The 24,628-nt window shown below is 43.5% G+C and overlaps 1 protein-coding gene across 7 annotated transcripts in view; it reads left to right on the plus strand.

The window, feature by feature from the left end:
* Positions 1-24,628, plus strand: part of dip2a (disco-interacting protein 2 homolog A) — a 193,353-nt gene that overhangs the window by 30,093 nt on the left and 138,632 nt on the right. For all 7 annotated transcript variants that reach the window (XM_042306856.1, XM_042306850.1, XM_042306849.1 and 4 more), the window contains exon 2: positions 22,414-22,485. In XM_042306856.1, the coding sequence (XP_042162790.1) occupies positions 22,414-22,485 (72 nt within the window). The remainder of the gene's footprint in view (positions 1-22,413; positions 22,486-24,628) is intronic.

Here is a 24,628-nt window from a genome sequence, read left to right on the forward strand (position 1 = left end):
CATCTGCTAACCATGTGTATGTGACAAATAAAATTTGATTTGATTTGAACACCTAGCATCAAGTAGCTTGGTCACGAAAATCAGAAAAGCAATCAAATTAATCGTTTACCTTTGATCTTCGGATGTTTTCACTCACGAGACTCCATTACACAAATGTTCCTTTTGATCCATAAAGATTATTTTTATATCCAAAATACCTGTTTGTTTGGCGCGTTATGTTCAGAAATCCACAGGAAAGAGCGGTCACGACAACACAGAAAAATTCCAAATAGTATCCGTAATGTCCACAGAAACATGTCAAACGTTTTTTATAATCAATCATCAGGTTGTTTTTAGAATATATAATCGATAATATATCAGTAGGAGAGGGAAAGGCAATGGCTGCCCAAACTTTGTTGCTCCAATAAAAACGCTGCTTGCAGTCAACAATGACACGATGTTGTCTTTCTTGCTCATTTTTCAAAATAAAAGCCTGAAACTATGTCTAAAGACTGACACCTTGAGGAAGCGATAGGAAAAGGAATCTGGTTGATATCCCTTTAAATGGAGCAAAGGCAGGCTATGGAACTTGGAGTTTTCAAAATAGAAGCCACTTCCTGGTTTGATTTTTTTCTCAGGGTTTCACCTGCAATATCAGTTATGGTATACTCACAGACAATATTTTTACAGTTTTGGAAACTTTTGTGTTTTCTATCCTAAGCTGTCAATTATATGCATATTCTAGCATCTGGTCCTGAGAAATAGGCGGCTTACTTTGGGAACGTTATTTTTCCAAAAATAAAAATAGTGCCCCCTAGTTTCAAGAGGTTATACCATAGATATTGAACAGTACTGTATAGAGGTCGACCGACTAATCGGATTTCAAGTTATCATAACAATCGGAAATCGGTATCTTTGGGCCTCGGTGCCGATTGAAATTTTTTAAATATTTTTTTTACATTTTTTATACCTCTGTAACAAGGCAAGTCAGAACACGTTCTTATTTTCAATGACGGCCTAGGAACGGTGGGTTAACGGCCTTGTTCAGGGGCAGAACGACAGATTTTCACCTTATCACCTCGGGGGATCCATTCTTGCAACCTTACAGCTAACTAGTCCAACGCAATAACGACCTGCCTCTCTCTCGTGGCACTCCACAAGAAGACTGCCTGTTACGCGAATGCAGTAAGCCAAGGTAAGTTGCTAGCTAGCATTAAACTTATCTTATAAAAAACAATCAATCATAATCACTAGTTAACTACACATGGTTGATGATATTACTAGATATTGTCTAGCGTGTCCTGCATTGCATATAATCTGACTGAGCATACAAGCATCTGACTGAGCGGTGGTAGGCAGAAGCAGGTGCGTAAACAGTCATTCAAGCAGCACTTTCGTGTTTTTGCCAGCATTTCTTCGTTGTGCGTCAAGCATTGCGCTGTTTATGACTTCAAGCCTATCAACTTCCGAGATGAGGCTGGTGTAACCAAAGTAAAATGGCTAGCTAGTTAGCGCACGCTAACTAGAGAGACAGAAGCTATACTGTTACACTGGCAATACTAAAGTGCCTATAAGAACATCCAAAAGTCAAAGGTTAATGAAATACAAATGGTATAGAGGGTAATAGTCTTATAATTCCTATAATAACTCCAACATAAAACTTCTTACCTGGGAATATTGAAGACTCATGAACCACCAGCTTTCATATGTTCTCATGTTCTGAGCAAGGAACTGAAACGTTAGCTTTCTTACATAGCACATATTGCACTTTTACTTTATTCTCCAACACTTTGTTTTTGCATTATTTACTTGAGGCTAAATTGATTTTATTGATGTATTATATTAAGTTAAAATAAGTGTTCATTCAGTATTGTTGTAATTGTCATTATTACAAATAAAATTAAATAAATCGGCAGATTAATTGGTATCGGCTTTTTTGGTCCTCCAATAATCGGTATCGGCGTCGAAAAATCATAGTCGGGCGACCTCTAGTTTAGATAGTTTAGCGTTCTAATTTTGACAGTTTCATTTCAAGCTAAAGTGAACTGTTAGCTAGCTAACGTTAGCTGGCTCCCTAGCTGACATTATTTGTTTCCTATAGCCGTGTGGTGTTCTAGTTAGAGCCTAATGTTAGATAACCAACCATGTTCAATGTTAGCTAACTCCCAGCACTGTGGCATTGTTGGCACTGTTCGTGGTTATTTAACTAGCTAACGTTAGATGGCTGGCTCGTTAGCTAACGTTATGTGACGTGTGTGAACTTACACTTTGTTTACCTAGCTAGCAAGCTGAATGTCATAAGCTAAAGTGTACTTTTAGCTAGCTAGCTAACGTTAGCTGGCTGGTTCCCTAGCTGATGTTATTAGTTTCCTAGAGCCGTGTGGTGTTCTAGTTAGAGCCTAATGTTAGATAGCTAACATTGAACATGGTTGGTTAACTCCCAGCACTGTCCATTGTTGTTTAACTAGCTAATGTTAGCTGGCTCGTTAGCTAACATTATGTGATGTGTACAACACCCATTGAATATTGAAACATAATGAAATTGCTGCCAGCAGAGCTGGTTAGGATGTTTCCTGGTATCCAGAGGTAAACAAATCATCGGTCAGAGCGTCAAGTGTGAGCTCGGAGAATGAAACGAGATGTGTGGGGCTGAACCTTAGGGTGAGGGTGTAAATGATGCTGAATGGGTCAAATCAAATCAAATTTAATTTGTCACATACACATGGTTAGCAGATGTTAATGCGAGTGTAGCGAAATGCTTGTGCTTCTAGTTCCGACAATGCAGTAATAACCAACAAGTAATCTAACTAACAATTCCAAAACTACTGTCTTATACACACAAGTATAAGGGGATAAAGAATATGTACATAAAGATATATGAATGAGTGATGGTACAGAGCGGCATAGGCAAGATACAGTAGATGGTATCGAGTACAGTATATACATATGAGATGAGTATGTAAACAAAGTGGCATAGTTAAAGTGGCTAGTGATACATGTATTACATAAAGATGCAGTAGATGATATAGAGTACAGTATATACGTATACATATGAGATGAATGATGTAGGGTATGTAAACATTATATTAGGTAGCATTGTTTAAAGTGGCTAGTGATATATTTACATAATTTCCCATCAATTCCCATTATTAAAGTGGCTGGAGTTGAGTCAGTGTCAGTGTGTTGGCAGCAGCCACTCAATGTTAGTGGTGGCTGTTTAACAGTCTGATGGCCTTGAGATAGAAGCTGTTTTTCAGTCTCTCAGTCCCAGCTTTGATGCACCTGTACTGACCTCGCCTTCTGGATGATAGCGGGGTGAACTGGCAGTGGCTCGGGTGGTTGATGTCCTTGATGATCTTTATGGCCTTCCTGTAACATCGGGTGGTGTAGGTGTCCTGGAGGGCAGGTAGTTTGCCCCCGGTGATGCGTTGTGCAGACCTCACTACCCTCTGGAGAGCCTTACGGTTGAGGGCGGAGCAGTTGCCGTACCAGACGGTGATACAGCCCGCCAGGATGCTCTCGATTGTGCATCTGTAGAAGTTTGTGAGTGCTTTTGGTGACAAGCCGAATTTCTTCAGCCTCCTGAGGTTGAAGAGGCGCTGCTGCGCCTTCTTCACGATGCTGTCTGTGTGAGTGGACCAATTCAGTTTGTCTGTGATGTGTATGCCGAGGAACTTAAAACTTGCTACCCTCTCCACTACTGTTCCATCGATGTGGATGGGGGTGTTCCCTCTGCTGTTTCCTGAAGTCCACAATCATCTCCTTAGTTTTGTTGACGTTGAGTGTGAGGTTATTTTCCTGACACCACACTCCGAGGGCCCTCACCTCCTCCCTGTAGGCCGTCTCGTCGTTGTTGGTAATCAAGCCTACCACTGTTGTGTCGTCCGCAAACTTGAGGGTTGAGTTGGAGGCGTGCGTGGCCACGCAGTCGTGGGTGAACAGGGAGTACAGGAGAGGGCTCAGAACGCACCCTTGTGGGGCCCCAGTGTTGAGGATCAGCGGGGAGGAGATGTTGTTGCCTACCCTCACCACCTGGGGGCGGCCCGTCAGGAAGTCCAGTACCCAGTTGCACAGGGCGGGGTCGAGACCCAGGGTCTCGAGCTTGATGACGAGCTTGGAGGGTACTATGGTATTGAATGCCGAGCTGTAGTCGATGAACAGCATTCTCACATAGGTATTCCTCTTGTCCAGATGGGTTAGGGCAGTGTGCAGTGTGGTTGAGATTGCATCGTCTGTGGACCTATTTGGTCGGTAAGCAAATTGGAGTGGGTCTAGGGTGTCAGGTAGGGTGGAGGTGATATGGTCCTTGACTAGTCTCTCAAAGCACTTCATGATGACGGATGTGAGTGCTACGGGGCGGTAGTCGTTTAGCTCAGTTACCTTAGCTTTCTTGGGAACAGGAACAATGGTCGCCCTCTTGAAGCATGTGGGAACAGCAGACTGGTATAGGGATTGATTGAATATGTCCATAAACACACCGGCCAGCTGGTCTGCGCATGCTCTGAGGGCGCGGCTGGGGATGCCGTCTGGGCCTGCGAGGGTTTAAACACGTTTAAATGTCTTACTCACCTCGACTGCAGTGAAGGAGAGACCGCATGTTTTCATTGCAGGCCGTGTCAGTGGCACTGTATTGTCCTCAAAGCGGGCAAAAAAGTTATTTAGTCTGCCTGGGAGCAAGACATCCTGGTCCATGACTGGGCTGGATTTCTTCCTGTAGTCCGTGATTGACTGTAGACCCTGCCACATGCCTCTTGTGTCTGAGCCGTTGAATTGAGATTCTACTTTGTCTCTGTACTGGCGCTTAGCTTGTTTAATAGCCTTGCGGAGGGAATAGCTGCACTGTTTGTATTCAATCATGTTACCAGACACCTTGCCCTGATTAAAAGCAGTGGTTCGCGCTTTCAGTTTCACACGAATGCTGCCATCAATCCACGGTTTCTGGTTAGGGAATGTTTTAATCGTTGCTATGGGAACGACATCTTCAACGCACGTTCTAATGAACTCGCACACCGAATCAGCGTATTCGTCAATGTTGTTATCTGACCCAATACGAAACATCTCCCAGTCCACGTGATGGAAGCAGTCTTGGAGTGTGGAGTCAGCTTGGTCAGACCAGCGTTGAACAGACCTCAGCGTGGGAGCTTCTTGTCTTAGTTTCTGTCTGTAGGCAGGGATCAACAAAATGGAGTCGTGGTCAGCTTTTCCGAAAGGGGGGCGGGGCAGGGCCTTATATGCGTCGCGGAAGTTAGAGTAACAATGATCCAGGGTCTTTCCACCCCTGGTTGCGCAATCGATATGCTGATAAAATTTAGGGAGTCTTGTTTTCAGATTAGCCTTGTTAAAATCCCCAGCTACAATGAATGCAGCCTCCGGATAAATCGTTTCCAGTTTGCAGAGTTAAATAAAGTTCGTTCAGAGCCATCGATGTGTCTGCTTGGGGGGGATATATACGGCTGTGATTATAATCAAAGAGAATTCTCTTGGTAGATAATGCGGTCTACATTTGATTGTGAGGAATTCTAAATCAGGTGAACAGAAGGATTTGGGTTCCTGAATGTTTCTTTCATCGCACCATGTCACGTTAGTCATAAGGCATACGCCCCCTCCCCTCTTCTTACCAGAAAGATGTTTGTTTCTGTCGGCGCGATGCGTGGAGAAACCCGCTGGCTGCACCGCCTCGGATAGCGTCTCTCCAGTGAGCCATGTTTCCGTGAAGCATAGAACGTTACAGTCTCTGATGTCCCTCTGGAATGCTACCCTTGCTCGGATTTCATCAACCTTGTTGTCAAGAGACTGGACATTGGCAAGAAGAATGCTAGGGAGTGGTGCACGGTGTGCCCGTCTCCGGAGTCTGACCAGAAGACCGCCTCGTTTCCCTCTTTTTTGGAGTCGTTTTTTTGGGTCGCTCCATGGAATCCACTCCGTTGTCCTGTTTGTAAGGCAGAACACAGGATCCGCGTCGCGAAAAACATATTCTTGGTCGTACTGATGGTGAGTTGACGCTGATCTTATATTCAGTAGTTCTTCTCGACTGTATGTAATGAAACCTAAGATGACCTGGGGTACTAATGTAAGAAATAACACGTAAAAAAACAAACTGCATAGTTTCCTAGGAACGCGAAGCGAGGCGGCCATCTCTGTCGGCGCCGGAAGTCAGATGTGTAAAACGGTCAAAGGCCATTTTCTCACAAGGGAGTTTACAAGTTGATCAACTTTCAAAGCAGAATTCCTTTCCTATTCTTCAAATGTAGTGTATGATATACCATTGTGTAGCTCTGAGTCTCTACTTTTATCCAATATAAAAAACTGTTTCAAATTTTGCAACAAAAGACCGAATCCAGGTGGGGAGTCACAAATGTTAGCTCATTAATGAACCTAGCAGTCCTGTGGGTTGAGGACAATATTATACTAGTACAGGGAACCATAGAAGACAGAGCTGTTAGTTTGTTTTACATCAAAGGACAGGACTCCTCCGACAGGTCTCCCCTCACCGGAGGTCAGGACTCCTCCGACAGGTCTCCCCTCACCGGAGGTCAGGACTCCTCCGACAGGTCTCCCCTCACCGGAGGTCAGGACTCCTCCGACAGGTCTCCCCTCACCGGAGGTCAGGACTCCTCCGACAGGTCTCCCCTCACCGGAGGTCAGGACTGTTTGTCCTTCGTTTGGCATCAGTACCCAGGATACATCAGAGATTCGTCTCACCAGTTAGAGTAAGGTCATGTATGATGTTACGACACCATGGGCAGTGGACTCACTTTAACCCCAGCAGCTTCATAGCCTGGACTGACCTTAGAAACCTTTTGAAGTCTGAATGATGAAAAATCTGCTGGGAGCCTAGACTATTTAGGTTCTCCTTCCCTACTGTGCCCTTTCAGTGATGCTCTACTTCATAGTAGAGCCCTAACCCATCTGACACTAGCAATGTTACCTAATTAATGACTTAACTAGGTCAACTCCAGCTGGCAGCCTCTGTCATCATGATCATCAGTTTGTCTGAACAGCCCAATGATATTCTATCTCTCTTTTCCACTGCAAGGGTACAATCACAAGTCCAGGTCATTGGCCTTTCCTCTGTCTGTCTGGGCAGTGAGGACAGGGGAACACCACTGTCTGGGCAGTGAGGACAGGGGTACACCACTGTCTGGGCAGTGAGGACAGGGGTACACCACTGTCTGGGCAGTGAGGACAGGGGTACACCACTGTCTGGGCAGTGAGGACAGGGGTACACCACTGTCTGGGCAGTGAGGACAGGGGTACACCACTGTATTATTTTGGCCTTTTTCTGCAATCTCAAAGCTACCTTTCCAGTTCACTAATCCACTACCTACCTGCCTCCAAACTGTTACAGAGCTAAAAGAGATGTCTGTCTGGATATTGCTGTTATGTAGGCCAGAATAACTCGTTTTGGTTCTCAAATACTGCATCTGTGCTGCAGACCCTGGCTGGGTCCCAAATGGGGCCTCTTGTGCACTACATTTGATCATAAGGTTCTGGTCTAAAGTAGTGCACTATGTCATGACGTTGGCCTGTTGGGGGAGGTTTATAACCCCCATAAATACCTTTCCCCTTTTCTCTCTCTCTACTCTACAGAGTTGACTCTTGTAAAGCCTTTGTAACATAGAGAGTCTGGTAACATCGAAAGGTGGGAAACGGAACCATATTTCGGTAATCCAACCAGTTGAAAATATGCGTTGGTACTTAATGAATATGATCTCAGACCAGTTGTTGTCTGAGACATTATTACTAATGACAGGATGACAAACTGTATCTTGGAAAGTCGACAGTTAGTTATCAGATTGACATGGAATTGTTGTGCAATTTAAATGTTTAAATATGAAACTATTTGTGGAAAGATTAAATGTAATTTTAGCTTCTTAAATGAGAGAACGGTTTGTCATAGAGAAACTCTGCTCACTCAGAGGCCCCGCCCAAGTGAACAGATATTAGTTGTAAACTATGAAACACGCCCTTCTTTCACCACTATATAAACTCGTTGACGAAAATTCAACGTTCTGTTGTGAGGACGACGGTCCTACGTTAAGAGGGCTCAGATAATAACCTAACAAAATTAGCATCGTGTTCAATGTGAAGATGACGCTCGACACGCCGAAAGGATGAATTTCGACTATACCAGCCAGAATATAGCACAAGCTTAAAAGTATGGTAACTTGGTATGAACTTTGAACTCTTATTCACTCCAGAAGTGATACCTCCTAGCCGCTGTAAACATGGGCTAGGAAAGGACGGACGACGTATCCAGTCTAACACACAACGACAATTCGACAACGCATCCAGTTTACCACCAGAGACATTCTTCAGAGGACCAGAGATCCCTGCTGGGCAACCCGGCCTTCCATCCACGACCAACCTATTGAATGCAGCTCAGATATTTATTGCATTTTCTTTTTTTCAAATGGGCGGTTATTTAGAATGCATAATATTCTGTATTTACGATAGCACAGCTTCTCCCTTTGTTCCTCAGTCTTCCCGCTCTTCCATTCAAAACCCAACCCCGTCTCTTTGTGTAGCCAGCCGTCATATCGGTTCCATCCGCTAGGGACGTTTTCCTTTATGACATAATTTGTAATCAATGTATGAACCATTCTGTGTAATGTAATTCTGTTTTATTATTAGTAAATAATGAAACCAAATTTTGAATTGCTGATTCAACTTGTTAGCCAGAGTTTGTGAAGATATCTGAAAGTTGTAAATTCTTGGTTTAGACTAGGATTAAATATTGACTGCTATTGATGTAAAATATTACTAGGTCTTTAAGAGTTTATTCTGAAGATAACAGCTCTATAAACATTATTTCGTGGTGCCCCGACTAGTTAATTACATTTACATGATTAGCTCAATCAGGTTTAACGCTCATTACAGAGAAATGATTTGATAGAATATCACTTAATCCGGCATAGCCAAAGACACGACACTATATAGGGGATAGGGTGCTATTTGACATTTACAGCTTGTATAACCTGGCCTCAAACCTCAGGCTACAGTATCAGAAAGATAGACTGATGACGAGAAGTTTAGTTTACATTCTGAAGGTCTACAAGGAAGTCTACGTTCCAAGCATGACAGCTGAGACCTGTCAGGACTAGTCTTAGTTTTGGATCTTGATAGTTTGTTAGGCAGTCTGTGTAGTTACTACAAAGGTTTGTGACTGACAACCTTAATAGGCTAATCAATGTAATGCAGTCATTCTCTTTAGACGATCAGCTGTTCTGTTCTCTAAGTCTACAGTGCATTCAGATCCCTAGACTTTTTCCAAATTTTATTACATTACAGCCTTAATCTAATTTTGATTAAGTTTTTTTCCTCATCAATCTCACAATACCCTATAATGACAAAGCAAAAACATTTTATTTTATTTTTTAAAATGTTATTAAAAATAAACAAATCACATTTACATACGTATTCAGACCCTTTACTCAGTACTTTGTTGAAGCACCTTTGGCAGTGATTACAGCATCAAGTCTTCTTGGGTATGACGCTACAAGCTTGGCACACCTGTATTTGGGAGTTTTTCCCACTCTTCCCAAATGATTAGAGAAGTGGTTTATTCATCTCTGTTTTGGATAGATAACTCTGTTTTAGTGTTTTCCAATTTTCCCTGAAGTGGTTTTAACTTCTACAGGAACAGTGGTCCCCAGTGCGGGATCGTTGAGCTAACATGGGCTAATGTGATTAGCATGAGGTTGTAAGGGGCGGCAGGGTAGCCTAGTGGTTAGAGCGTTGGACTAGTAACCGGAAGGTTGCAAGTTCAAACCCCCGAGCTGACAAGGTACAAATCTGTCGTTCTGCCCCTGAACAGGCAGTTAACCCACTGTTCCTAGGCCGTCATTGTAAATAAGAATTTGTTCTTAACTTGCCTAGTTAAATAAAGGTAAAAAAAATAAATAAAAAGTAACAAGAACATTTTCCAGGTCATATCTGATATTGGCAGAAAGCTTAAATTCTTATAACTGCACTGTACAGTGAAAGAATACCATGCTATTGTTTGAGGAGAGTGCACAGTCATAAACTTGAAAATGTGTCAATCAACCAAGTAGGCAGACTTGATACATTTTGAACAGTAGTGCAATGGTTCATTGGATCAGTCTAAGACTTTGCAAACACACTGCTGCCATCTAGTGGCCAATATTTAATTGTTCCTAACCTGGAATATTACATTTTGACCTTTCTCTTGCATTTCAGAGAGGTGTTATATTCTCCTACATTACTTTCACATTTCCACAAACTTCAGTATTTCCTTTCAAATGGTATCAATAATATGCATAGCCTTGCTTCAGGTCCTGAGCTACAAGCAGTTAGATTTGGGAATGTCATTTTAGGCATATTGAAAAAAAGGGTCCGATCCTTAAGAGACAAGGTCTTTTTTGCCGCCTTGAACTTTTTCTGCCAGTTCCCGTAAGCGTTTTGGCGTGTAGGCTATTAAGTTACGGCCTTGAGCTTAGACTTACACACTAATGCCAGATAGCTTAAAATAATGAAATAACTTAGCCTATACATATGAAGAATGATACATTTATTTATAGATTTTGTCTCACTCACACAGCCACACACCATCTCTTTCTCTCTCAGATTAAAATGCATACACACACTCACACCCTGCCCCCCTCTGCCGGCTGGCCTGGTGGAGATGCCTCTCCTCCCTAACCTGTCCAGCCAGAGGAACTGGTTTGTGTGCTGATGTGTAACTGACTGTCTGGACTGGAGCACGAGAGGTAGGATCTGACTGGGAGCACGAGAGGTAGGATCTGACTGGGGCACAGAGCACTATTATATTGGCTGCTTTATTCAGCAAACGAGCTTGCTTCCGTCTTAGAATAGTCTATTGGTATAAGAAATGTAAAATAAATAATGTCTAGCAAGCTATTCTAGTCTAGCTTTTCCTGCATGGGACTCCAAAACCTAAGGATTTTTTTTTAATGAGGCCAGCGGAGCACAGGTGTGTAAATGCGTAAGTTAAATAGGCTGGTGGATCCTCTTCGTTTTAGAGGCCATCACTGTTTTCTCACGCAGTTGCATAGCCTATAGAAATGTTACCCAACATGAGCTCATGGGCTCTCGTGAAGTATTTGATTAGATTTTCCATGCCATTTGCGTTGTCAGTGATTAGTGGGACAATAGATTGCTGAGAACCAGGCAGTTAGCAAGTTGGGTAGGCTACTAATGACCATCGGCAGCATCAGAGCTTGGTGTAGTCTAATTACCGTGACTAAACGGCCACGTGGAATTTGATTGCCATGTGGCGGTAAGAGCCCTACACCTCACTACCTACTGCCTAACTACCTACCTACTTACCACCCTACCCACCTACAGTGCATTCATAAAGTATTCAGACCCCTTCACTTTTTCCACATTTTGTTACGTTACAGCCTTATTCTAAAATGGATTAAATATATATAACATTTACATTAGTATTCAGACACTTTGCTCTGAGACTGGACAGCTCCGGTGCATCCTGTTTCCATTGATCATCCTTGAACAGTTCCTCTGTGGAGATGGGAGAACCTTCCAGAAAGACAACCGTCTCTGCACCACTCCACCAATCAGGCCTTCATGGTAGACTGGCCAGACGGAAGCTACTCCTCAATAAAAGGCAGATGAACTACCTACCCACTAATTACCTACCGCCTAACTACCTACTTACCACCCACCTACCAAGCTACCTTTCTACCACCTACTTACCACCCAACTGCCTATCTAACTATCACAGGAGGTTGCTGAGGGGAGGACAGCTCATAATGTCTGGAACAGAACAAATGGAATGGGATCAACCACATGGAAACCATGTTTGTATTTGGTACCGTTACACAAATTCCTCTCCAGCCATTACCACTAGCCCATCCTCCAAAATGAATGTGCCACCAACTTCCTGTGATACCTACGTAGGTATCACCCTACCTACTTTCCTTATACTTAACTACCGTCTACTTATCTAACACCCTACCTACCACCCGACCTACCCTGGAGGTGTCTGCTTATGTAACAAGATGTAATGAAACATGGTAGGCTATAGTGACACACTGGCCCTCTATTTGTCACTGTGCGTGTGTAGCTTCCCTCCAACAGGAAGGAGATAGGAAACAAAGAACCCACTTCCTGTGGAGCGGCCAACATTCCCCACAATGGAGCAGGAAGCGCCTGGCAACCACAGTGGTGTGTTGGAGGAGAGATAAAGCAGTCTCGTTCCATCTCCCCCTTCCCCTCTCCTTTCATCACCCCCTCTCTCTTCCTCTCTCTTTACCCCCTCTCTTTACCCCCTCTCCTCTCATCACCCCCTCTCTCTTCCTCTCTTTACCCCCTCTCCTCTCATCACCCCTCTCTCTTCCCCTCTCTTTACCCCCTCTCCTCTCTCGTTACCACCTCCTCTCTTTTCACCCCCTCTCTCTTCACCCCCTCTTCACCCTTCTCCTCTCTCCTCACCCTCTCCTCTCACTTTCCGTCTCTTTTTCCATTCTATCGTTCTTGTCTCTCAGATCCGTGTGTGTGTTATTCCAACAGAACAATAGACCGTCTTTCCTCTCTTCCCTCCTTATTTATGTCCAGTTTGGGGCCTGCAGCTTGTCAGTAGTTAATTTATTTAAATGTATTCTATCAATGAAGCCAGTAATCAATCTTCCTCAGCCCATTCACTGCCTGTGTCAACCATCCCAGGTGAAGCCCACTGCTGTCAACGTGAGTAACCTCTGACTGGCCTTTGCCATGTCTCCAAGACAACGGGGAACTGGGGAGGAACTAGGCTTGTGTTCCAATGGTGCCCTATTGCCTATCTTTACCAGAGCTATAGGGGTTCTAGTCTACAGTATTATCTATAGTGCACTATGGGTCCTAGTCTACAGTATTGAACAGCGGTCAGGTTCCCTTAGCGGTAGCCTATTGAACAGCAGTCAGGTTCCCTTAGCGGTAGCCTACTGAACAGCTGTCAGATTCCCTTTGCGGTCTGTGTCGATGCGGTCATTTTGTTTTTAGGTTTTCAAAATGATTTTGCTTTTAGTGTTGATTAGGAACTGTGTCTAAAGCGCCAATACTCAAAAATGGCGAGCGTGCCGGGGAAAGAGAACCCCAATTCAGTGGGGGTGGGAGGCCGAGAGTGGAGAGGAGGCCTGAAGCCAGCAGCACATGCTAGAAGTGTGTATTTTAATCAACACTGAACTCTCTCTCTGTAAGATGCACTGAGCTTACAGGAACAATACCCGTGTCAGAGAGCGAGAGAGGCAGAGGGAAACAGAGGCACAGGGAGGCCATCCGAGAGCCAGCCAGTCATCCCTCAGTCAGGCCCAGGGGAGTGATATTTTAGCTGGCCTCACAGCTTCAAAGACGACCTCTTTCTCTCAGTCCACCATTCCACAACCTTCAAAATAATAATCTAGATTTCTCAGCTCCAGCACTCTAAAGCCAGGTCCTAAAGCTGGAGAAGTGTCATGTATTATCAGATGCATGTAAAGTGTCCCAAATAATTGCTGTATGGTAGCAGACAGTATTGGAACTGTTGTTTGTGAGTCATGTGAATGGCGCCAGCATGGAGAGTATGGGAGGTCTCCTAACAGCAGAGGGTCTGTCTGCTAGTTATTTTAATTTCCACAACTATTTACTCAGGAAGGTATTTCTCCAGGAAACGCCTTGGAGCTGGCAGAGCAGTGTGAAAGCAGGAGAGGAGTCAAGGTGTGATGGAGAACTCTTATATCATATCAGCCTCTCATTATATTACAGAGTTAGTACAGACCTATAAATGGACAAACCTCTGATCATGTCTAGTACATAATGCCTCTCCACAACTCTAGTCTAGGTTCTGCAAAGCCAGGTCTTTTCCATGGGTGAAAAAATTCTAACTTGACACTGGTATGTAAGAACTGTTTTTGTTCTACAACATGGTTGTACATCTTTATACGTCCACACAGGACCCCATGGTGTCACCAGTCCAGTCGAAGTTCTGCTAACCTGAATTAGAATACCTCATGAGAAGCTGCAGACCATATTATTTATCTATGGTCTGTTTACCACCACAAACCAATGCTGGCGCCAAGACCGCACTCAACGAGCTGCGTAGGCCCCACTCAACGAGCTGCGTAGGCCCCACTCAACGAGCTGCGTAGGCCCCACTCAGCGAGCTGCGTAGGCCCCACTCAGCGAGCTGCGTAGGCCCCACTCAGCGAGCTGCGTAGGCCCCACTCAGCGAGCTGCGTAGGCCCCACTCAGCGAGCTGCGTAGGCCCCACTCAGCGAGCTGCGTAGGCCCCACTCAGCACTCAGCGAGCTGCGTAGGCCCCACTCAGCGAGCTGCGTAGGCCCCACTCAGCGAGCTGCGTAGGCCCCACTCAGCGAGCTGCGTAGGCCCCACTCAGCGAGCTGCGTAGGGCCATAACCTCCTGGTGATTTTAATGCTGGGAAACTGAGATTAATTTTATCTGATTTTTACCAGCATGCATCTGTGCGTCTAGAGGCAAGAAACTCTAGATCACCTTTACTCCACACAGAGACGCATACAAAGCTTTCTCTCACTCTCCATTTGGCACATCGGACTCTATCCTCCTGATTCCTGCTTCCAAGCAAAAACTGAAACGGGAAGTACCAGTGACATACTCAATACGGAAGTGGTCTGATGAGGCGAATACTAAGATACAGGATGGTTTCGCTAGCACTGATTGGAATATGTTCCGGGATTCATCCGAAGACATTGAGGAGTTTACCACCTCAGTCACCGGCTTCATTAATAAGTGCCTTGATGACATAGTCCCCACAGTGACTGTACATACATATCACGACCAGAAGCCATGGATTACAGGCAACATCCGCCCCAACTTAAGGCTAGAGCTGCCGCTTTCAAGGAGCGGGACACGAATCTGGATGCTTATAAGAAATCCCGCTATGCACTCAGACAAATCATCAAACAGGCAAAGTGTCGATACAGGACTAAGATTAAATCATACTTCACTGGCTCTGACAACATTCACAAAGCCGCTGGCCAGATGGGGCGGCAGGGTAGCCTAGTGGTTAGAGCGTTGGACTAGTAACCAAAAGGTTGCAAGTTCAAATCCCTGAGCTGACAAGGTACAAATCTGTTGTTCTGCCCCTGAACAGGCAGTTAACCCACTGTTCCTAGGCCGTCATTGAACATAAGAATTCGTTCTTAACTGACTCACCTAGTAAAATAAGGGTAAAAAAAAAAAAGATGGATTACCAGGACGTGTACTAGCTAGCTAACCAGCTAGCAAGTGTCTTCAGGGAATTTTTTTTTAACCTCTCCCTGACCCAGTCTGTAATACCCACATGTTTCAAGTAGACCACCACAGTCCCTGTGCCCAAGAACTCCAAGGTAACCTGTCTAAATGACTATCGCCCAGTAGCACTCACATCTGCAGCCATGAAATGCTTTGAAAGGCTGGTCATGTTTCACATCAACACCGTCATCCCAGACACCCTGGACACATTCCAATTAGCATACTGCCCCAACCGATCCACAGATGACGCAGTCTCTTGCACTCCACACTGCCCTTTCCCACCTGGACAAAAGGAACACTTATGCGAGAATACTGTTCATTGACTACAGTTCAGTTCAGCGTTCAACACCATAGTGCCATCCAAGCTCATCACTAAGCTTAGGACCCTGGGATTAAACACCTCCCTCTGCAATTGGATACCAGACTTTTTAATGTGCCGCCCCCAGGTGGTGAGGGTAGGCAACGACACATCCGCCACGCTGACCCTCAACACGGGGTCCCCTCAGAGTGGGTGCTGTACTCCCTGTTAACCCACGACTGTGTCCGCACACGACTCCAACACCCTCATTAAGTTTGCTGATGACCTGGCGATGGTAGGCCTGATCACCGATGACGATGAGACAGCCTGTAGGGAAGAGGTCAGAGTCCTGGCAGTGTGGTGCCTGGAAAACAACCTCTCCCTCAACGTGAGCAAGACAAAGGAGATGATCGTGGACTACAGGAAAAGGAGGGCCGAACAGGCCCCCATTCACCTTGACAGGCTGTAGTGGAGTGGGTCGAGAGCTTCAAGTTCCTTGTTGTCCACATCACTAAGGATCTATCATGGTCCAAACACACTAACACAGTCGTGAAGAGGGCACAGCAATGCTTCTTCCCCCTCAGGAGGCTGAAAAGATTTGGCATGGGTCTCCAGATCCTCAAAGTTCTACAGCTGCACCATCGAGAGCATCTTGACTGCAACTGCTCCGTATCCGGCCACAAGGCGCTACAGAGGGTAGTGCGTACGGCCCAGTATATCACTGGGGCCAAGCTACCACCATCCAGGACCTCTATACCAGGCGGTGTCAGAGGAAGGCCGTAAACATTTTTAAAGACTCCAGCCACCCTAGTCATCGACGGTTTTCTCTATCGCACAGCAAGCAGTCCGAGTGCCAAGTCAAGGTCCAAAATGCTCCTGAACAGCTTCTACCCCAAAGCCATAAGATCGCTGAACAGTTAATTAAACGGTTACCTGGAATTTTTTCTTTTCACCCCCTACCTACATGTACATAGTACTTCAGTCAATCACCAAACCAAACCTACATGTACTAATCACCCCAGTGACCTCTTACCCCAGTTCACTGACTCGGTACCGGGATTCCTTGTATATGGCCTGTATATAGCCTCATTACTTTTCATTTGATTGTTTTACTATTTAATTTTTACCTATTTGTTAATTTTCTTTTTAACTGCATTGCTGGGAAAGAGCTTGTCAGTCAGCATTTCACAGTAAAGTCCACTTGTTTTAGTCGGGCGTTTGTAACATAACATTTAAATGCTTTTGCGGTCACAGCAGCATCACACTCACTCAGGTACAGGTTCATACAGGCATGAATCTTTCAAGGCAGGCTTCATCAGTCTCTCGGTCTCTCAGCTAGTCCTGCATTATCAGCATTCTGATGTCTTAAAGGAACAGAACGATTTTCCAGGAAACAGCTGACTAGAGTCCCAGTTGCCTTCGTGTGTGTCTCTGGATTTAAAATAATATACCATTTAGCAGATGCTTTCATCCAAAGTGACTTAGTCATGCGTGAATGTTTGCTTTGGTTAAGGATTCATATTTTGTTTATAATAGAACGTCAATTTTCTGTATCTAGGCTAAATCGTCCAAGTGATTAATGACAAATTACAGTTTGAGAGGAGTGGGTGAGGAGGTGGAGCAGGAAAATGATTAGCTTCTGGTCTCATTAAGAGAACAACACACCACCCAGGTGTGAGGCTCAGATGGGGTGTTTATGGGCTGAGGGGAGGAGGGGCCAATGCCATCCAGCCTCTCAATATAAAGCCCTCTCCGTAAATGTCAGTACGATGCCCTGCCTGAAATCTGCTCTTCCTTCACCTAGCCCCCAAGCCCACAGTTGCCCCAGCCAGATGGATCTGTGAATGGCCTGGAGGAGAGGCTGGACCAGCAGTGTGGATAGGGACTGACAGTGACTAATATAGACATGTTGGGGAGATGAGAGAGGAGGGGAAGGGAGAGGGAGATCCCCAGGAAGGGGTAGTGAGGCGTGGCGCTGACTGGAGAAACTGCATGCACCTCTGGTGCCCTCTGTTGGTGGCTCTGACACATCACAGCATGTACCTCTGGTGCCCTCTGTTGGTGGCTCACATCACAGCATCAGCTGGACTTGGTTCTCTGATTTTCAGTGTCATGTTAGGGCTAGGCATCCCATCAGTGTGACACCTGTCAACAACATCGGGTGAAACTGGAGGGTGTGTAATTCAAATAAATAATCATAATATTAAACATTTATGAACATGCAAGTATCTTATCGGTTAAAAGCTTAAATTCTTGTTAATCTAACTGCATTGTCCGATTTACAATAGGCTTAACAGCGAAAGCATACCATGCGATTGTTTGAGGTGACGAAACGTACTTAATGAGCTGTAACCGAAAAACCACTGGCATTTAGAAAGTTTGAGATGAGGGAGAAAGTGTGGTGGAACAAGTATTGTTAGCATTTAGTATCTTGCTAGCTGGATCGAATTAACCTCGTTAGCTAGCCAGTGAAATGTTGAGCAACAGTCTACTTATCTGATCAAATAATTGAGTTTATGGTGTGTAAATTAGCTTGCTATAATGAAGTCAGACAGCTAACGTTACAACATCAGATGAGCTAACATTAGTAACCTAACTAATTTGCTATAAATCTTTCCTTTCCTCAAGTTATAACGTGTTAGTTAATTACTGGACCCTAGCAATCTGTGTGAAATGTTAGCTAGTTAACTATCTGTTAACCTGTTAGTGATCCCTTCGCGCGACTATCCCTTTAGCGGGATCGATTTGACAACATCCAGTGAAATTGCATAGCGCCAAATTCAAACTACAGAAATATCAATATTCACGAAAATATAAGTGTAATACATAAGCTTTATTTTTAACTTCTTGTTAATCCAGCCGCCATGTCAGATTTCAAAAAGGCTTTACAGTGAAAGCAGACCATGCGATTATCTGAGGACAGCGCCCCGCATACAAACACATGAAAATCATTTTTCAACCAGGCAGGTGGCAAAACAAAAGTCAGAAATAATATATCATTAGCATACAAGTATTTTACACCATTTTAAAGAGAAAATTCTCGTTAATCTAGCAGCGAAAGCACAAACGATTGTTAGGTCACCACCAAGTCACAGAAAAACACAGCCATCTTTCCATCAAAGAGAGGAGTCACAAAAAGCACAAATACAGATCAAATTAATCACTAATCTTTGATCTTCATCAGATGACACTCATATGACTTCATGTTACACAATAAATGTATGTTTTGTTCAATAAAGTGCATATTTATATCAAAAAATCTAATTTTACATTGGTGCATTACGTTCAGTAGTTCTAAAACATGCAGTGATTTTGCAGAGCCACATCAATTTACAGAAATACTCATCATAAATGTTGATGAAAATACAAGTGTTATACATGGATTAGAGATATACTTCTCCTTAATGCAACCGCTGTGTCAGATTTCATTTTTTTTAACGGAAAAAGCAAACCATGCAATAATCTGAGTACAGCGTTCAGACAACAAAGCAGCCAAAAAGACATTAGTCAGAAATAGCATTATAAATATTCACTTACCTTTGATCTTCATCAGAATGCACTCACAGGAATCCCAGTTCCACAATAAATGTTTTGATTTGTTTGATAAAGTTAATCATTTATGTCCAAATAGCTTCTTTTGTTAGGGCGTTTGGTAAACAAATTCAAACACGTGTGCAGGTCCAGCCGAACGTCGGGCGAAAAGTTCAAAAAAATTATATTACAGGTCGTAGAAACATGTCAAACTATGTATAGAGTCCAATCTTTAGGATGTTTTTATCATAAATCTTCAATAGTATTTCATCCGGTGAATTCCTGTAGAGAAGCCATGGAAAGAGCTAACTCTCTCGTGACCGCGCGTCACGAGCATGTGGCACTCTGCCAGACACTTGGCTCAATCCCCCATCATTCAGCCCCCCTTCATAGTAGAAGCCTCAAACAAAGTTCTAAAGACTGTTGACATCTAGTGGAAGCCTCAGGAAGTGCAATATGACCCCATTTACACTGTATATTGTAATGGCAAAGAGTTGAAAAACTACAAACCTCAGTTTTCCCACTTCCTGGTTGCATTTTTCTCAGGTTTTCGCCTGCCATATGAGTTCTGCTATACTCACAGACATCATTCAAACAGTTTTAGAAACTGCAGAGTGTTTTCTATACAATACTACTAATAATATGCATATATCAGCATCTGGGACTGAGTAGCAGGCAGTTTACTCTGGGCACCTTATTCATCCAAGCTACTCAATACTGCCCCCCAGTCACCAAGAAGTTAAATAGGGCTTCCCATAGAAAACCATTGGGAAATACTATGACCTCAATTTATTTTTCCCTGGATGGTTTGTCCTCGTGTTTCGCCTGCTAAATCAGTTCTGTTATACTCAGACATGATTTTAACAGTTTTAGAATCTTTAGAGATTTTGATAGAAAACACTATCAGTTTATATGCATATCCTAGCTTCCTGGCCTGAGTAACAGGCAGTTTACTTTGGGCATGCTTTTCATCCGGATGTCAAAATACTGCCCCCTATCCCGAAGAAGTTTTAACTAATGTTTTCCCTCTACAGTATGTGGTTAATTTTCAGAATGAGAGAATTAGTTGAAAATGAGGCATTGCTTGTTAAAACCTCTTAAGCCTACCCCCTACTTTTTCGAACATTCTGTTAAAAATCGCGCAACATTTTGGCGTCCTGCTACTCATGCCAGGAATATAGTATATGCATATGATTAGTATGTGTGTATAGAAAACACTCTAACGTTTCTAAAACTGGTTAAATCACGGCTGTGACTAGTACAGAACGTCTGTTTCATCGAAAAGCGCAGGAAAATCTGATCACTGGAAATGGAAAAAAATATCCATGCGCCACTTCAACCCATTGTTAAAGGTGAACCGTATTAAATGAGGCCGAGGTTGCAGTACCTACAGCTTCCACAGGATGTATAGAGTCTTCTCATTTGATTCGGATTTGATTCTTGGTAGAACCGACCAAAGGGAACCGATTCCCTCCGACCACCAACTTGATGTATTGGCCCGGTGTTTTTCCGGACATTTTTTCCAGACGACCAGCTATCGAATTTACATCGCCTCCTGATGATTTTTATCGCTTATTAACGTGTACTAATACCTAAAGTTGCATTAGAAAAGTATTTCAAAGTGTTTTGTGAAAGTTTATCGTCGACTTTTTAACTTTTAAAAAATGACGTTACGTTATGAAACGCTATTTTTTTCCGTTTATCACACAGTCTTCATAGATCGATATCTAGGCTATATATGGACCGATTTAATCGAAAAAAAGACCCAGTATTGATTATGGGACATCAAGGAGTGCCAACAAAGAAGATGGTCAAAGGTAATGAATGTTTTATATTTTATTGTGCGGTTTGTGTAGCGCCGACTATGCTAATTCTTTTGTTTACATCCCCTACGGGTCTTCTGGGGTGTTACATGCTATCAGATAATAGCTTCTCATGCTTTCGCCGAAAAGCATTTTAAAAATCTGACTTGGTGCCTGGATTCACAACGAGTGTAGCTTTAATTCAATACCAAGCATGTGTATTTTAATGAACGTTTGCGTTTTAACTAATACTATTAGCGTTTAGCGTAGCGCATTTGCATTTCCAGAGCTCTAGTTGGGACGTCTGCGTCTCAAGTAGGAGCAAGAGGTTTTTAAACAAGTAGATTCAGGGATCAAGTGGAGCTGGGCCTGGTTTAAACTGGATGCCTCTATAGAGGTGAAAGGAACACCACACACTTTCCCTCTTTCTCACTACAGTGGATAAAAGGGGATACTCTCTGCCTGAAAGAGAGAAGTTATGCCAACCAAAGGGTGTCATGTTCTGTTTGGCACATTGCAGAACAGATGTCCACAGGCAGAAAGTGTACAATGTAATAATGTGCATTGTTGCCCAAAGATGTTGCTTTTGTTGAACTTGTGTGAGTGATTTATAAAAACATTTACTCAGTGGAAGTTATTTTTGCACACACGTAGCCTCGTGCACTTGATCGATGTCACACACGTAGCCTCGTGCGCTTGATCGATGTCACACTCATAGCGTCATGCACTTAATTGATGTCCACTATAGTGGCCACTATAATATAGCAACAATAGAATGCCTGTTTGTTTCATTCTATTTCTTCTTTAAGATGTTTTTCCCCAAGTGCAATATTTAGATGTATGGTCACAAGCGTTCTAAATGCTGTCATGGTAACTGTAATATTAGTGGATTGTTTTTTTTTCAAGACTTGAGTGTCATTTGCAGAGAAGTCCAGGCAACAAATAACATTGGATTGCTTTCTTTACATGTTTTAGCTGAGAGTTCGGTTCACATTAACCACTTGTTATTTTACACACAGAGACTGATCATGTAGATGATATTCTGTTGTTTAATTAAAACCTGCATTTCTCCTTGCAGGGATTTATTACATGTTTCAGTGCAGAAAAGTGTCTCCATTTTGGTCCCTCAGCAGTTAGCATCCCTGAACACGTTTATAGGCTCAGTGCACTCTGGATGGGAGGGTGTTTGTGAGAATAAAGCCAAAGGACTCGGGAGTTTTTGTGTTTTAAGTTAGGAAGCAGGATTTGTTAGGCTACAGAGTTTAGAGTATTATACTGCTGTGTCCCAGATCAGGACAGACCAGATGGACTTTGGTCTCTGGATATCATAACACAGTCATTGTCCTTGTCCCAGAGATGTTAATTTTGGGAGGGTGGAGGGGGGTGGCATCCCATGGCCTCTTGGTGCTCTGTGGTGCCATGGCTAGGCTGGTACTGAGGTTGGATTGGGTGTTTTTTGTGGCAGTGGCGCACACAGGCAATCACACACTGTACACACCACGTCAAGACCACACATCGTATCTGATGGCCATTTGGGCCAGTGACTCACTACCGTCTCCTCTCTGTCTCTCCAGGGGACATCACACAGAAGGGATATGAGAAGAAGAGAGCCAAGCTGCTGGCCCCCTACATCCCTCAGATACAAGGTAAGATGCCTCACCTGGTAGAACGGCAAGCTGCTGGCCTCCTACACCCCTCAGATCAAATCAACTTTTATTTGTCACGTGCGTTGAATACAACAGGTGGAGTTGCAGTGAAATGTGCAGTGAAACCTTACAGTGAAATGCTTACTTACAGGCTCTAACCAATAGTGCAAAAAAAGGTGTTAGGTGAACAATAGGTAAGTAAAGAAATAAAACAATAGTAAAAAGACAAGCTATATACAGTAGCGAGGCTATAAAAGTAGCGAGGCTACATACAGACACCGGTTAGTCAGGCTGATTGAGGTAGCATGTACGTGTAGATATGGTTAACCTTTCTAGCGGAACCCCCTCGACAACATTCCACTAAAAAGGCAGCGTGTGAAATTCAAAAATATATTTTTTAAATATCTAACTTTCACGCATTAACAAGTCCAATACAGCAAATGAAAATGAAACATCTTGTTAATCTACCCATCTTGTCCGATTTCAAAAATGCTTTACAGCGAAAACACAACATATGATTATGTTAGGTCATAGCCAAGTTAAAAAAAACAGCAATTTTTCCAGCCAAAGATAGGAGTCACAAAAAGCAGAAATATAGATTAAATTAATCACTAACCGTTGATGATCTTCATCAGATGACATTCCTAGGACATCATGTGACACAATACATGTATGTTTTGTTCGCTAATGTGTATATTTATATCCAAAAATCTCAGTTTACATTGGCGTGTTACGTGCAGTAATGTTTTGATTCCAAAAAAACTAGTGATTTTGCAGAAATACTGATAAACATTGATAAAAGATACAATTGTTATTCACAGAATTAAAGGTAGACTTCTCCTTAACGCTGTGTCAGATTTTAAAAAAGAGACTTTTACGGAAAAAGCATAATCTGAGAACGGTGCTCGGAGTCCAATCCAGCCAGTGAAATATCTGCCATTTTGGAGTCAACAGAAGTTAGAAATAACACTAAATATTCACTTACCTTTGATCTTCATCAGAAGATCAAATTCCCAGGAATCCCAGTTTGACAATAAATGACTGATTTGTTCAATAAAGTCCATCATTTATGTCCAAATAGCCAGTTGTTGTTAGCGTGTTCATCCCAGTAATTCATCTTCATGAGGCGCAAGCACTTCGTCCAGACAAAAAGTCAAAGTTCCGTTACAGGTCGTAGAAACGTATCAAATGATGTATGGAATCAATCTTTAGGATGTTTTTAACATAAATCATCAATAAGCTTCCAACCGGAGAATTCCTATGTCTGTAGAAAAGCCATGGAACGAGAGGTAACTCTGTTGGGAGCGCGCATCATGAGACCAAGGCACTCTGCCAGACCACTGACTCAAACAGGTCTCTTGAGCCCCTCCTTTATAGTAGAATCCTCATTCAAGTTTCTAAAGACAGTTGACATCTAGTGGAAGCCGTAGGAAGTGCAACTTTATCCATATCCCACTGTGTATTCTGTAGCTTTGAAAAACTACAAACCTCAGATTTCCCACTTCCTGGTTGGATTTTTCTCACAGACATCATTCAAACCGTTTTATATCCAATAGTAATAATAATATGCATATATTAGCATCTGGGACAGAGTAGGAGGCAGTTCACTCTGGGCATGCTATTCATCCAAAAGTGAAAATGCTGCCCCCTATCCCAAAAAGGTTAAAGTGACTGCATATATGATGAACAGAGAGTAGCAGTAGCGTAAAAGAGGGGTTGGGGGGTGGCGGAACACAGTGCAGATAGCCCGGGTAGCCATTTGATTACCTGTTCAGGAGTTGTTTGGCTTGCGGATAAAGAAGACTTTGTGCTAGACTTGGCACTCCGGTACCACTTGCCATGCGGAAGTAGAGAGAACAGTCTATGACTGGGGTGGCTGGGGTCTTTGACAATTTTTAGAGCCATCCTCTGACACTGCCTGGTGTAGAAGTCCTGCATGCCAGGCATCTTAACCCCAGTGATGTACTGGGCTGTATGCACTACCCTCTGTAGTGCCTTGCGGTCAGAGGCCAAGCAATTGCCATACCAAGCAGTGATGCAACCAGTCAGGATGCTCTCAATGTTGCAGCAGTAGAACCTTTTGAGGATCTCAGGACCCATGGCAAATCTTTTTAATTTCCTGAGGGGGAATAGGCTCGATGTT

The sequence above is a fragment of the Oncorhynchus tshawytscha genome, linkage group LG26 (genome assembly GCF_018296145.1).
Source record: "Oncorhynchus tshawytscha isolate Ot180627B linkage group LG26, Otsh_v2.0, whole genome shotgun sequence".
NCBI classification, from domain to species: Eukaryota; Metazoa; Chordata; class Actinopteri; order Salmoniformes; family Salmonidae; genus Oncorhynchus; species Oncorhynchus tshawytscha.